At 40.6% G+C, this 16,520-nt stretch overlaps 1 protein-coding gene across 7 annotated transcripts in view; it reads right to left on the bottom strand.

Annotated features, from left to right (window-relative positions):
- LOC100136786 (nuclear receptor subfamily 3, group C, member 1 (glucocorticoid receptor)) overlaps positions 1 to 16,162 on the bottom strand; it is a 112,584-nt gene extending 96,422 nt beyond the window's left edge. The window contains exons 1-3 of one of the 7 annotated variants that reach the window (XM_036989325.1): positions 15,956 to 16,158; positions 14,733 to 14,862; positions 8,276 to 9,366 (exon numbers count right to left, since the gene is read on the bottom strand). In XM_036989325.1, coding sequence (XP_036845220.1) covers positions 8,276 to 9,357 — 1,082 coding nt within the window. In that variant the 5' untranslated portion in view covers positions 9,358 to 9,366; positions 14,733 to 14,862; positions 15,956 to 16,158. 7 annotated transcript variants of the gene reach the window in all.
- Between the last annotated feature and the right edge of the window lie 358 nt (positions 16,163 to 16,520).

The following is a 16,520-nucleotide window of genomic DNA, read 5'->3' as shown; positions in this document are numbered from 1 at the left end:
CAGTTTAATTTGGGCACGCTTTTCATCCAAAATTCCAAATGCTGCCCCCTACCCTAGAGAAGTTAAAAGTGACCAGTGTTCCATGTACACAACCGGTCAAAATTTGGCCCTTGGGTGATTTTATTTGTTGGTTAAGCCACGGAAAGACAGGAACCTTCCCGTTAGTCATGATTGGCTGAGATAATGATGTGCTGGACATTCCAAGAGATGTTCAGATTGGTCTGCCATGTAGCATGCTTCTGTCCATAGCATGAGCTGCTCAGTATGTGTAGGTAATCCTTTCTGACGCAGCTATTTTTTAAAGATATCATGAAAAACTGCAACAAAAAAAAAGCATTGCTAAGGCTCTCCACCTTCTGGAGTACCGAGTTTTGAAATCATTGGAATGCCCTGTGAAAGCAGAGTGTGATCGCTAAGGAGATGGCAAAAATTCAGATGTTTGATTGCAAATGCGGAGGGAGTCAAAAAAGAACACAGAAAGCTGGTGTATAAAACACCTCTCTACAGATTTCATCTTCAAACTAAGGGCAACCATGGCATTTGTGACTGTTAGCTATGCTAGCTAACGTTAGCTGGCTGGCGCGCTAACGTTACATGTATGATCTGTGTAGTAATATTATTTGTATCTCAGAGCCATTGCATGGCTAGTTATAGCCTAATGTTGGCTAGCTAACATTTAACCTAATTGGTGGTTAGCATTAGCTACCTGTAGATTCATACAGGGTAGTTCGTTATGAGCTGGGATTATGGTTCATTGTTTAGCAAGCTAGGTATGCAAGTAACCCTTTCACTGTACTGTTTACACCTTCTGTATCATGCGCATGGAATCAAAGATTATGTCACATTTGATGTAGTGTGTGTTTACGAAACGGTAATGTGAACAACATGACCTGCACCAAAGTCAAATTAGGATATAATGCTTGGCCAACGACAGTGCCCATGTTCTAAAATTATCTGGTAGAACACCCTGCTTTTATTTCATCACACTCACAACCGAAAGCTATTTTCTGTAATTAGCTAGCCATTAACGTGTAAATAATGACCTTGTTTTCAGTTTATTTTCCTGTAATAATGAATACAAATCCACTAAAAAGTTAAGACGTTGTCAGCTATAGGACATGGACATTATGTGAACTGGCTGGCCAGCTAACTTCATGTTAGCTAGCTAACTAGCTAGAAACAAACCAAAATATTGTTCAGAAAGTTGCTTTAAGTTGCCTGGTTTGCTAGATTAGTGTTTGTCAATCTGTTTTAAAAAATGTAGTATATTTTAAACGCCAATAAACCCGTTATACTATCTTGGACCACCAGACTGCTGATGTCATCCAGACTGTCGTTTTTGTGTTTAATACTTTTTCATAACGACAAATTTGATGTTGGACGACAATAAAATGTTAACTGTCTTTATAAATAATCCATATCTGCAGAAAGAAGAAAGATCTTACTTCTGTTGCCTGTTTAAATGTGTTTAATAGCCTGCTGATTCCGTGAGCACCAAACCAAGGCTGCAATTGTTTTTTGTTTTTTAAGTGTTTTTTAAGTGTTAGAACAGACTGGTGTTACTTATAATTTATTAAGCAATGTTTACACTACTCCAAACAAGCGGAAAAATAAATATAATCTAACAGCACCGGTTTGTCACATTGGTACGCAGCTCTCGCTCCCATAACCTCTTTTCTTAATCTCCTTCGTATTGTTACAATCATAATAAATTAATTTTGTCATTAGTAAGCTTTGTATAGTATCCTTGTATAACCACCACCACCAGCTGTAGGCCTAAGACCACGTCCTGTTTATTTTTAATACTATAACTTAGGCCTATATTTCAATATACTGTATCAATGATTAATTTGTTCATGCCATCTCACAGCATAGGAGACATTCCTGCTTTGAAATGCAATCAATCATTTTAGTTTAACAAAAGGGAGCTTTGAATAATTAGCCTAAACAATACATATAACACAATTCACAAATGCATGCAACTGCTCAGTCTGCTGTAATAAAGGTGTTATATACCTTGTTTTTCTCATTAGACCAGACTCTCCGGTGCACTTATTTAGTGCTGTTTACACTGTTCCAAATAGTCATACATACATGTATACACAGGTTACTATATACACTGCTCAAAAAAAATAAAAGGGAACACTAAAATAACACATCCTAGATCTGAATGAATGAAATATTCTTATTAAATACTTTTTTCTTTACAACAAAATCACACAAAAATTATCAATGGAAATCAAATTTATCATCCCATGGAGGTCTGGATTTGGAGTCACACTCAAAATTTAAGTGGAAAACTACACTACAGGCTGATCCAACGTTGATGTAATGTCCTTAAAACAAGTCAAAATGAGGCTCAGTAGTGTGTGTGGCCTCCACGTGCCTGTATGACCTCCCTACAACGCCTGGGCATGCTCCTGATGAGGTGGCGGATGGTCTCCTGAGGGAGATGTGCTCAATTGGATTCAGGTCTGGGGAACGGGCGGGCCAGTCCATAGCATCAATGCCTTCCTCTTGCAGGAACTGCTGACACATTCCAGCCACATGAGGTCTAGCATTGTCTTGCATTAGGAGAACCCAGGAGGAACCCAGGGCCAACCACACCAGCATATGGTCTCACAAGGGGTCTGAGGATCTCATCTCGGTACCTAATGGCAGTCAGGCTACCTCTGGCGAGCACATAGAGGGCTGTGCGGCCCCCCAAAGAAATGCCACCCCACACCATGACTAACCCACCGCCAAACCGGTCATGCCGGAGGATGTTGCAGGCAGCAGAACATTCTCCACGGCGTCTCCAGACTCTGTCACGTGCTCAGTGTGAACCTGCTTTCATCTGTGAAGAGCACAGTGCGCCAGTGACGAATTTGCCAATCTTGGTGTTCTCTGGCAAATGCCAAACGTCCTGCACGGTGTTGGGCTGTAAAGCACAACCCCCACCTGTGGACGTCGGGCCCTCATACCATCCTCATGGAGTTTCTGACCGTTTGAGCAGACACATGCACATTTGTGGCCTGCTGGAGGTCATTTTGCAGGGCTCTGGCAGTGCGCCTCCTGCTCCTCCTTGCACAAAGGCGGAGGTAGCGGTCCTGCTGCTGGGTTGTTGCCCTCCTACGGCCTCCTCCACGTCTCCTGGTAGGGCCTCCATGCTCTGGACACTACGCTGACAGACACAGCAAACCTTCTTGCCACAGCTCGCATTGATGTTCCATCCTGGATGAGCTTCACTACCTGAGCCACTTGCGTGGGTTGTAGACTCCGTCTCATGCTACCACTAGAGTGAAAGCACCGCCAGCATTCAAAAGTGACCAAAACATCAGCCAGGAAGCATAGGAACAGAGAAGTGATCTGTGGTCCCCACCTGCAGAACCACTCCTTTATTGGGGGTGTCTTGCTAATTGCCTATAATTTCCACCTGTTGTCTATTCCATTTGCACAACAGCATGTGAAATTTATTGTCAATCAGTGTTGCTTCCTAAGTGGACAGTTTGATTTCACAGAAGTGTGATTGAGTTGAAGTTACATTGTGTTGTTAAAGTGTTCCCTTTAGTGTATACCCTCATTTTTCTTGATCTCCCGTAGTTTCCATAACTAAGTCAAATGTCTTCCACAGATCTGACTTCCCCTTCCCCGAGCAACTAGTAAACATTCACCCGTTTCCAGTTTCTTTCTCACATTACTGTGTTGAGTTTGGTATAACCAATTTCTTGATGTGATTAAGATAGGCTGTGTCAGGCCCTATTGGTCACATGCATGTGATGCTTACATGTTTCACGTAAAGACAGCAAGAGTTGAGGGAATAAGGAACGTTATTCATTAACAAATTATGGATTTCGGTAAAGGAAATTAAGCCAGAAACAAGAAACTAAATGGCTGAAATTGTCACAAGCTTCAGCACGGGCAGCGCAATAAAAACTTGCTGTGCTGCCTTTTCGCTGCAGTGAGGAGGAAAGCAAGACAACGTGCAATAGTCAAACAGGCACTCAGTCATTTTTATTAACAGTGTGACCATTTGACTTTTTCCTTGATCCATGTGTGTCTTAATTATTTAATCAGAACAGTGTGCTTAAAGCATCAGACAAGCTCAGTGCATTTGGAAAGTACTCAGATTCCTTGACTTTTTCCACATTTTGTTATGTTACAGCCTTATTCTATGAGGATATGAAAATCTGGACACCGTCCAACCACAATTGCTGTGTGTATTTTTGTTAGTCATCAAGCATTTCTATTTATCCAACACAACTATCATACTTGTATCAATTGTAAATGCAAATCACGTTAAAAACAGTTGATGTCCACAATTAAAAAGAGCTACTATTTTTATTTTTCAACTGGTAATTGAAGCGCACCTCCCCGTTGACAGTCAAGTGCAGGCAACGTTAGGCAGGCTATCAGCACTTCACAATGCGTGCTGAAGGCAGTATGCATTTTGAGAAAAAAAAAAATCAAATTCTTTGAAACCTGAATCTTTTACTTCATATTGAGGCATATCTTACCCTGCTTCAAAGTAGCCTTGGCAAAATCCAACCATAGAAATGGAGGCAATTATTTTATAAAATACTTCCTGGTACGCCATTTCTCTCCTGTTCTATTGGTTTTCATATCAACTTTATTTTGATGTCCATAAGCTAAAAGGCACAATAGTTGCATCTTCAGATTCACCCTCTTTCTAACAGATGTTCATCTCTGTTACATTTGGAACCGCTCACATCAGGTGCACTGTTCAAGAATGGTGTTTTCCCTCAAACTGCATTTTGGAAAATGTTAGAAAATTACATTTTATTGGCTGCTTCATTACAGGAGTTGCATGGTTTGACTCAAAATTGTGATTTGTCATTCTGAGCACTGTGGGTGGACGCACTAAACGGGCTAAGCACGCAACACATGGGTCCGGTAAATTTCTCAAAAGGACAGTAAATTTAAATCTGGTCACGTTGTCCGGCATCACGGAAAGAAACCCTCCTTCTTGTATTTTCATTACAAGAATCTATATTTGACTACTGAAAGTCTACAGACCTATGTTGTTTTGTTAATGCCACTGTGAATAGATGGTATTGAAAATGTAATCGAAAGTTAATGGAGAAAATGAAAATTGAATTTTATTTATCACATGCACCGAATACAACAGGTACCTTACAGTGAAATGCTTACTTGCAAGCTCTTAACCAACAATGCAATTAAAAATAAGTGTTAGGTAATAAATAAAACACATTTCAAGAGCACCAGTAAAATAACAGTAGAAAGGAAAGCAGACAAAATTGTCAATCCATCTTTCATACTTGCTCAAACTGTTTAAAAAAAATAAAAACAAATGTTTTTTTAAATAAAAGTAATATTAAACACACCCACTCAGAAACATTTCATCTGGAAGAATGCAATATTATGCCTAAACATTCATTTCAGTCCAAAAAAAGGATGCACTAATCCCCACATTTTTCCTTTAAAATCCAATTATAGGCCATTTCGAAAATCACATTGGAGATATGTCAAATGTCTGAGGCAATAGGAAAAATTAGTCAACTGTGTCTTGCTTATTAACAAACTGTTGATAATTTCGCAATATATGTAGAAATTCCTTTCGATGGGAAAGCCTGTTGCAGCACTGTACTCCCTATGAACTCAGAGAACATGCCCATCTCCAAACATTTCACTGAGAACCAAATACTCTGTTAGCTTAGGACAAAACCCAATATTTAAAAAATATATAAAAAGTGGTTTAAATCTTAGAGCAGGGGGTTCTTAAACTTTTTCAGCCTGGGACTCTTACAAATTCTGTGTGTTCCTGGGATACATGCTTAGTTAAACATGCAACCATACGATCGGTACATTTCAATGCCCAAATGCCTAAAACAAATACAAAATGAAATATTCATATAAAGAGAGGTTTTTTTTTTAAATGGGGGAAAAAAAACACTTAAATATCTGTCTAGGTTGAAACTGTTGCTGTTAAAATAGAATAAATTATTTTCACTCTGAAGTAGAACAAACTGATTGATCACATCACAGATGTAGACCAGAAAACACACAGCCCTATTGAGAGGTGTGTGGCTGGTTGAAGTTTTCAACAAGCATGTCTATTCTGGGCTCAGTATGACAGTGCAACACTGAGGTCATGCTCAGCATTGAGATGGTTTCTGTACTTGTTTTTTTTAAGTACGCCAGTTGAGAACACTGACTCACAGGTATGTGGTGCCAAACTGGATTAGAACAGTCAGTCAGGCAGACCGCTTCCTGCTGTAGAAAAGACACCTAGAACTGTGTAAGTGTGTATGCCTCAAAAAGCATCTTGCTTCAAACAGTTATTCCAGTTTAGAATAAAAAGTATTACTTGTATTTTACCAGCAACAAACTTGTTTTCAACAATTATTTCTACAGTAAGATGTACAAGAGGCCGGATCATTTTTAATCTTCAAAAGTACTGTTACTTCATATGTACTGTTATCAGTAGCTAGCAAGCTTGCTTTGGCTAGCATTACTAGCTAGCTATTAGCTGTGTACAAGGGGATTGTTTGAAAGAGAAACACACAGCTACTACTATGAGAGATCGTACTCCCTTACTTCTGCTTATCACCCATTATAAAATGACAGCAATGCCTTGCTAGAGCGCTGGGCCAGTAACCGAAAGGTTGCTGGATCGAATCCCTGAGCTACCCACTGTTCCCCGGTAGGCAGTCATTGTAAATAAGAGCTTGTTCTTAACAGACTTGCCTAGTTAAATAAAAGGTTTCATTTAAATAAAACATTTCAAAATGAAAATTAAATTATGCCCTGTTCTGAAATAACTCCCTGGGTTTACTGCCCTGCTGTGGATATTTGGTAAGGACATGTCATTTTAATTTGTTTGTTTTGAGCACTTCCCCCACACCAAACACATTGTGGGCACTCCTCATTATTTCTCAAAAGTTTGTATGAAACCAAGAGAGAAACTCATCGCTGTATTTGCATTTCATGAAGATTTGTGCGTATTAAGAGCTTGTGGATAGTAGTAATGAATTAAATATTCATACATTTATGCTGACATCACGACCCACCATTAATGGCCGCAGACCCATATTTTAAGAAAAGCTGTTTTAAAGATATTCTGACAAAAGTACCATGAGCCCTCACATTGTGACATATGATGAGAGCGCGATACATGGGGGAAAAAAACAGCAAGTCAAAACTAATTGTGTCCATTTTAAATCTCTGAAAGAGCAGCAGCTTGAGCAAACACAGCACAGAAGCAAAATATACTTGTTTGCTCAAGTGCTTAATGACCAATGACATATTACCCTTTAAATTCTAGCCTCTGCTGTTGTACATACAGTCAATAAATGTGCAGTTATGTACTGTCGCATCCGTCCTCCCCCAGTATCAATGCTCCTGATACACAGTGAAAGACAATTTATGCTTGATCCGTTAAATGTGGCCGGAGGCTTCGTATGGAGGGTGTGACGCAATTGCGTAGCCTCCAGAGGCATGCAGAAGCCAAATCAAGCTGTCAACATGCACCTCTCAGATTTTATAACAAATGCGGAGGGCTCCATATAGCTCCGCATTGACATGGTTGGTCGATGGTAGGTGGGGGAATAAACACAAACTCAATTCCTTGACAACAGCTTTGCGCAACAGCTTTATGCGCGACTTCTGTAGAGGACGTATCACCGTAAATGCTGTAGGGCCACTGCAGTGGACGGATTGACCATGCAGAGCCTTTAAGAGTAGCAAAGACCAAGGACTCAAATTCTGGGTGGAGCAAGGAGAACTCGGAGGGGCTGATGTGTTTGTGCTGAAAAAAAGGTCTGAGACAGCAAAGCAACAGAGCAAAACAGTTCTGTACATGTGGCCTCCCAACTGACAACGCACCCTGCCTACTCGATTCATTAATAAATGAGTGCATTTGCAAGAAAGCAACGGCATGCAACAAGTTCAGAGCTTGATGTGTGCCAGATCAATTCAGATTGAGAAAAAAAAAAAAGTAGCACGTCTCCTTCAGAGGCATTCAGTGCTTTCCTTTTTATAATAGACTAAGCAACAAAGCTTGGAATTGTGTGAAACTGAACCGAAAAAAAATCTGTATAAAACTAACACGTGATTAATGTAATGCACCAAACAGGTTAAGACAATTATCATGGCTTACAAAGGCATCTATAAAAGAACATTTCAGATTCAGGGATGTCGAATGTTGAAATAAAAATCTATTTATATTCTTAAAATCCATACTTATTCATAAATCATGAACCATTCAAAAGTGCACAATCGCCTAGATTAAATCCATGGGTCATGAGTAACCTACCTGCTGAAGCCGACAGGAAAAGATGAGCTCGACATCCCTGATCCAGTCGCGTATCCGTTGCCTCTGTTCCAGCTGTCACTGACCGAGGGCAGTGGGGGATACAGGCCAAAAACAGGCTTCTGATCCTGCTGAAGACTCACTGCCGTCGAGGTGTTTGCTCCATAGGGGTAACTCGGCCCGCTGATGGAGCCCGCCGAGTTGTGGGTACTAGGCAAGTCCAGGCTGGATATCTGACAATAGCTCCGACGATCATTCTCTTGCTTGATGACCCCTGGGGTGCAAAGTTGGATGAAGGAGGTGTCAGCATCCTCCTCCGTCTTGATGACAGGCATGGAGACACCTGGCTCCAGAAGCTGCTTCTGCTGGTCCGCGCTGTCCACATTTGTACAGTTTCCCCCATTGCTACAGTCTATGGGCTTGGTTTCCATGTTGCCGTCCTCGAGCAGGACATCCTCCACTGACAGGGAGGAAAGGAAAGCAGCCTCGTCAGACACATAAAACTCATTCAGGTCAGACAGAGAGCCAGGCAAGTCCAAATCCTGCAGAATGTCCATTGTATTGTCGCCAAGGAGCCTCTCGTTGACATCCAAGTCCTTCTGTGACTGTCCAAAGCTGACTGACCCCATGTCAAGCCTGTCTTTATCCATGGGTGAGAAGTTCTCCGTTTTCAGAGAGAAAAGGTCATGAGGGCGTCCAAGTACAGAGCTCCCTGGGGTGTTGGATCGATTCAAATCTGCAATACTCGCCTCCAACAGAGCAAAGTTCTCAAACAACTGTTGGTTCTGCTGCGGTTTCTGTGGCTGCTGCATTCTAAGGGCCTTCTCCATTACCTTCACTTCAGCCTCCTCTATAGTGAGTCCCCCTGTGGAGAGCTCCATCTGAGTCGTAGTGACATTCAGTCCGTTGGCGGAGTCTCTGGCTGGTGGCTGGGGTCTGGAGCCTGGCAGATGCATCAGGGAGGTTGATGTGGTGGACTTGGAACCACCTGTGTCACCCGAGAAGCTTCCTTCTACACTGCTCTCTGAGAGTTTACCGAAAGCCAAGCCCTTGTCCTTGCTGTGTTTCAGTCCACCTGGATCCATATCTTGATCCTGTTTGACACACAGAGGAATGCAAGCACTGGTTTAGAAAATGCTTGTAATTAAATTCATAAAACCAACAGAATTATAATTCAAATGCACACCAACGTTATAGGTAAAAAAAATATTTAAAAAAACATGTCTGAATAGAAATGGGTACGGTGTTATTTACAAATGTTCCTATACAATGCAATAATTTCAATCTCTAAACCACAATATGATCACACCTCTCTTGGCTTCGTGACTGACTTAATACGACAGCAACAGTAAACATGTCATCCCGCACGAATGATGCAGTTTCTACCTTTGTGCCAATTGAGATATCACATGACTAACAAATTTCAGTTATTGTGTGTGACCAAGATTATCCATTATCTTGACAAGATACTCAAGTGGCAGCTCTAACAATAACAAGAAATGTCTTCAAAGATGGAAGGTAGGAGGCAAGATCAGGTGTAACTATTCTATCCAATGAGAGGGCAGATAAGCATGTGAACAACAGGCACAACTCAAAAATAAAGTACACAACTCAGATTTTAAGTGATATAAACACCTCCTGCAGGAGAAGACAGATTTGGGCCCAGTTACCCCTCTCGCTTTGCCTCTTCCTCTCTGGTGTGACTCACAAATTTCAGTTAATTACTGGAGCCCCACAGGGGTGCGTGCTCAGTCCCCTCCAGTTCTCCCTGTTCCCCAACGACTGCATGGCCAGGCACAGCTCCAACCCAATCATTCAATTTGCAGACGACAACAGTGGTAGGCCTGAACACCAACAATGACGAGACAGCCTATAGGGAGGTGGTCAGAGACCTGGACGGGTGGTGCCAGAATAACAACCTATCCCTCAACATAATCAAGACAAAGGAGATGATTGTGGACTACAGGAAAAGGAGGACTGAGCATGCCCCCATTCTCATCAACGGGGCTGTAATGGTGCAGGTTGGGAGCTTCAGGTTCCTTGGTGTCCACATTACCAACAAACTAGAATGGTCCAAACACACCAAGACAGTTTGTGAAGAGGGCATGACAAAGCCTATTCTCCCTCAGGAAACTTCAAAGATTTGGCAAAGGTCCTCAGATCCTCAAAAGGTTCTACAGCTGTAACATCAAGAGCATCCTGGCTGGTTGCATCACTGCCTGGTACGGCACCTGCTCGGCCTCTGTCCGCAAGGCACTACAGAGGGTAGTGCGTACGGCCCAGTACATCACTGGGGCAAAGCTGAATGCCATCCAGGACCTCTACACCAGGCAGTGTCAGAGGAAGACCCTAAAAAGTGTCAAAGACCCCAGCCACCCTAGTTATAGACTGTTCTCTCTACTACCGCATGGCAAGCGGTACTGGAGCACCATGTCTAGGACCAAAAGGCTTCTCAACAGCTTTTACCCCCAAGCTATAAGACTCCTGAACAAGTAAACAAATGGCTACACGGACTATTTGCATTGTCCGCCACCCCACCTTTACGCTATTGCTACTCTCTGTTAATCATATATGTATAGTCACTTTAACCATACCTACATGTACATACTACCTCAATTAGGCTGACTTACCGGTGCCTGTTTATAGCCTCGCTTCTGTTATTTTTCACTGTTGTTTTTATTTCTTTACTCATCCATTGTTCACCTAATACCTATTTTTTTTTACTTAAAAATCACACTGTTGGTTAGGGCCTGTATGTAAGCATTTCACAGTAAGGTGAAATACCTGTTATATTCTACACATGTTACAAATAAACTTTGATTTGATTGAATTACTAAAGCTCCCGCCTTGGGCCAATCAGAGTATTTTTTTTTAAAATCCCAGATCTATGGCAAAGTTTCCTCAAAATCAGGCAAGTGCTGTCAGATATCGCGTCTGACTAATGAACGGACAGACAGACCGATCCACAGTCCCCTCCCCGATTTAATAGTTGGGGACAATACTGCAATGTTGTAGCTACATGGGTTTTTACTGTCAAGATGGCTACCAATAAACTAGTAAAAAGACCTCGAATCCTGAAAACAGAGGTGTAGGCTATAATGTAGAACTTTGAAAGAGTGTTAACCTTAATACGGTATCACAACCGGCCATAACTGGGAGTCCCATAGAGCGGCACACAGTTGGCCCAGCATTGTCCGGGTTTGGCCGTCATTGTAAATAAGAATTTGTTCTTAACTGACTTGCCTAGTTAAATAAAGGTTCAATTTTTTTTAAATCTAATATCAAAAACGGTGATAAACAGAAAGTCACCCTGAGGGATTCTCAACTGTACAGATTGAAGACTTGCACTTGGCATGCTTCCAGACTGGCATTCCCAGGCTTTGCCTGTATTTTAAAGAAGGACGCCTTTACTAGAATACATAACTTAGCATGACCTTCAACTAGCTTAAATTCAAACATTGCTAAATGCTTTTCCCCATAACCATTGAAAATATATCAGACATATCATACTTAATGCTATTTCTTCAATAATGTTTGCTGTGACTGTAACAAGCTAACTGATATATTATGCCTATTCACTGTGGTTATTAAAGAATGGCTATTTTTCTTAAGCAGGTCACTCTGAACACTCAATAGTTTGTGTCGGGGGGCTAGGGTCAGTTTGTTATATCTGGAGTACTTCTCCTGTCCTATTCGAATCTAAGTGTGCGTTCTCTAATTCTCTCCTTCTCTCTTTCTCTCTCTCGGAGGACCTGAGCCCTAGGACCATGCCCCAGGACTACCTGACATGATGACTCCTTGCTGTCCCCAGTCCACCTGGCTGTGCTGCTGCTCCAGTTTCAACTGTTCTGCCTTATTATTATTCGACCATGCTGATCATTTATGAACATTTGAACATCTTGGCCATGTTCTGTTATAATCTCCACCCGGCACAGCCAGAAGAGGACTGGCCATCCCACATATGCTCTCTCTAATTCTCTCTTTCTTTCTCTCTCTCGGAGGACCTGAGCCCTAGGACCATGCCCCAGGAATACCTGACATGATGACTCCTTGCTGTCCCCAGTCCACCTGACTGTGCTGCTGCTCCAGTTTCAACTATTCTGCCTTATTATTATTCGACCATGCTGGTCATTTATGAACATTTGAACATCTTGACCATGTTTTGTTATAATCTCCACCCGGCACAGCCAGAAGAGGACTGGCCACCCCACATAGCCTGGTTCCTCTCTAGGTTTCTTCCTAGGTTTTGGCCTTTCTAGGGAGTTTTTCCTAGCCACCGTGCTTCTTCACCTGCATTGCTTGGTGTTTGGGGTTTTAGGCTGGGTTTCTGTACAGCACTTTGAGATATCAGCTGATGTACGAAGGGCTATATAAAATAAATTTGATTGATTGAATCTTGAGCCCTTGAGCAAGGCAGTTATCCCGCAGTTATCCCTCAACAACAACTGCTCCCCGGGCGCCGATGACATGGATGTCGATTAAGGCAGCCCACGCACATCTCTGATTCGGAGAGGTTGTGTTAAATGCGTAAGACATTTTGGTTGAATGAATGCATTCAGTTGTGCAAATGACTAGGTATCCCCTATCATTTTCTTGTAGGTTGGATAGCTGACTTAGAATATGTTGTTGTTGCCTTGTGAAGCATTCTAAATGAATGTAGAGCCTATCGAACTCTTCCTATGGCTCTATACTCCAAAAATGTTGATTTGAAATCAAACCATGACTGAGGTTAAAGTGCACACTGTTAGCTTTAATTTGAGGGTATTTTCATCCATATTGAGTGAACCGTTTTTGAACATCGGCTCCCCATTTTAGGTGACCAAGATTAATTGGGACAAATTCACATATATGTATTGAATTAGTCAAAAGTGTTTGGTCCCACATTCATAGCATGCAATGACTACATTGAGCTTACCACATCTTTATTTTGGTTGTGTTTCAGATTATTTTGTGCCTAATAAAAATGAATGGAAAACAATGTACTGTCATTTTTATTGTAAATAAGAATATGTTCCTAACCATTTCTACATTAGTGTAGGATGCTACCATGATTATGGAAAATCCTGAATGAATGATGAATAATGATGAGTGAGAAAGTTAGACGCACAAATATCATACCCCCAAGACATGCTAACCTCTCACCATTACAATAGAGGTTTGCATTTTTCTCAGGTATGATATTTTTGTTTCTCACTCAATTATTCATGATTCATTCAGTAGCATCTTTGATCATGGTAGCATCCACATTAATATAGAAGTGTTTAGAAACATTTATTCTTATGTACAATAAAAGTGACTCCAAAAAGACAATACATTATTTACCATTCATTTCTAATTGGGCACAAAATTATCTGAAACAACCAAAACAAACAGCAAATTCATCCAACAAATGTGTTGTCACAAGCTTGATGTAGTTATAGTGAGCTAGGAATATGGCACCAAATATTTAACTTATTACTTTAATAAACATTTAAGTGAATGTGTCACAATACTTTTTTGTCCCCTAAAATGGACTATGTACAAAAAGTACTGTAATTTCTAAACGGTTCACACGATATGGATGAGTCTGCACTTTAACCTCATAGTCGTTGTTTGATTTCAACTCCAAACCTTAAGTATATTGAGCCAAATAAAGATTTTTTTAAATGCTTCGCTGTATCTGTAATAATTACGGAGGGCACTGTATCTATACATAATAGCAAGTATGTTGTTCTCGGATTTGATGTTCGCTCATTTATTGTTTATATTTCATCTGAAAACGTTACCTTTAGTTAAACATCCTCGTTCAGTTCAATCACTATTTTTATACCAGCGGCACATCATATCTTATGTCCATAGCCGTTATTATTGATTGATCTTAGAATCTCACATTCTACATAAAACAAAACAAAAATCAGAATACAAGTGTAATTTAGCTACAAATAAAATTGAGCGCTCTAGCTTTAACAGTTATCTGGCCGTCTGTGATTGGGCGCAAAAACGGTTTAGTGTATCACAGTAATGTCCAGTTGTACTAGCTAAACGAAGCGCCGCAGTGGTGCAACCTGTTGGCTGCGACCGGCAATTGCATCAAGTCAAACAGGAGAAAGTGATTATCAGACCTTAATTAAAAACAAAAGTACGTCTATTAAGCTTAGCTAGTATGGCTAATGAAATCATCAATGGGCTCAGGGGTCGACAGTGATATAATGCTCTAACAGCACTGAGTCGCCTCATTTTACACTGATATGGTGGGCGTCGAACTACAGAAGCAATAGCACAGGGATCACACTACCTTATAACTAAATCATTCCACAATAAAATACATGCTAAACTTATGCTGTAACGTTATATACAGGATGCATGGCAGGCAGATATAACTAGTTTAATAATTTAAGATCACTTTTTTATTTATTTTTTAAATACAACAAATAAGATGCAATCAAAATACACATTTGATTACATGACTAGCTAACGTTACCTGTATCAAAACTTGGGAGTTTTCCAAGCTAGTTCATCTCCAGTTCGAGTTTGCTGGAATTATGAGATCTATGGTTTCCGAACAGTCTTCAAAGCCAATATTTATCGTGCAACGTTAGCTGAATGGCTTTCTACTTTCCAAGCGAGACGGAAATATAGCAAACGTTAGCTAGTTAAAAACCCTTGACATAGCCATTTCGTGCGCTGTTATTCCCCTGATCACTTAATCTAACAAATCTGGGGGTGTCAAACATTAAAAGAAAGTAGCTGCCGTCAAAATTAGCCATGTACGTTTGCTAGCAATGCACCGAATTCAGCTTGCTAGCTAGATGTAAATCAGACATTAAGCACAAGAAAACATGAATTCGCTATAAAAATTCAAGGAGAATATAAGCATTGACATTACCAAAAGCTTGCTATGATGCAGTACAATAACGTTAGAACAATCATTGACCGTTAAATAATATCATAGCTAGCTACAGATTAGCTTGTGCACATACATGTAGCAAACTGAGTCCGGGCAGCTAGTTTGACACTTCAGGGTAAACGCCCCTCTAAAGACAAACAGGACTGAACTCGAAAAATCTGTCAAAAACACACGTCCACTTGACTATCGAATCAATTTAGAGATACTAAACTTATCAAGTAAACAAGCAAACTTGAAAATAAAATATATATATTTTTTAAACACACGTTTTTAAAGTTTGTTCGATTCCTTGCAACGTTACCTCGCTTTCACAAGTTTCGCCAAACTCGCCCACACAATGGCAGCTAGCTAACGTTACGTAACTACCTTTCAAAACGCTAACTTTTTTTATTAACGTTTGTCAATAATTGCTAGTTATAACACACGACTGAGTGAGTAAAAAAACAAACAAAGTTGAGCCCACAAAGTATAAAATGTAATTTACGAATGACAACCCATTGCGAAGACCGTGCCTAACCAACAAGTACGAGAAAAAAATAAAAGTACAAACGAAGCGCGTCCCACTGAATTAAAATACAAGGAAACTTTCTAGACTACGTCCTCGACGCGCGTTCCACGCGACACTGCAGAATGTGAAGGCAGCTATCTAAATTACAAACTAAAAACGCGGACAAAATTTGTCACAATTTTGCGAACTTCAAGCCAAAGCACGGCAAATTGTGCCTGACGTGCAGAATTTCAATGGCGCAGCACAGTCCGTAGATAGACGGAAGAAAGGCACGTTGACAGCCACCGACCTCTCTGGAAATAAACACATATGACAGCTGGCTCTGGAACGCCGTTTCCCTTCGCTCTGCTCAGAAAGAGTATCTACATATCTGGAAAAAAAATTATCCGATTCGGTGAAATACAATATTCGATAAACGCGATGTCTTCATTAAAACATAATATAATTGCGAGACTTTGAACCGCCCGTAAAAAAAAAAACTGACTAATTTACTAAGAACAAACATGCGCAGAGAGAGGCTCTCATGTATGCCAATGATTCATAACACTGAAGTGAAAAGAAGGCATCTTCGCGTCTATAAAGTAACAATAATCCAATTATTATAATTAGCATGTAGGTTGATGAATGCAATGACTGTCTTCCATTAATATTTCAACTTTGAGGAACTTGTCTAGATTAGCCTAATTATATAAAATAACAGTACATTTAACTATACATGTACAGTAACATCCTTGATAGGCAAAGGTTTGTATGGCTGTGTTTAGACAGGGAGCCCAATTCTTACATTATTTTTACTAATTGGTCTTTTGACCAATCAGATCAGCTCTGAAAAAGATGCAATGTAAAAATATCTG

The sequence above is a fragment of the Oncorhynchus mykiss genome, chromosome 10 (assembly GCF_013265735.2).
Source record: "Oncorhynchus mykiss isolate Arlee chromosome 10, USDA_OmykA_1.1, whole genome shotgun sequence".
In the NCBI taxonomy this organism is placed as follows: domain Eukaryota; kingdom Metazoa; phylum Chordata; class Actinopteri; order Salmoniformes; family Salmonidae; genus Oncorhynchus; species Oncorhynchus mykiss.
This window is presented reverse-complemented; position numbering and strand designations above follow the sequence as displayed.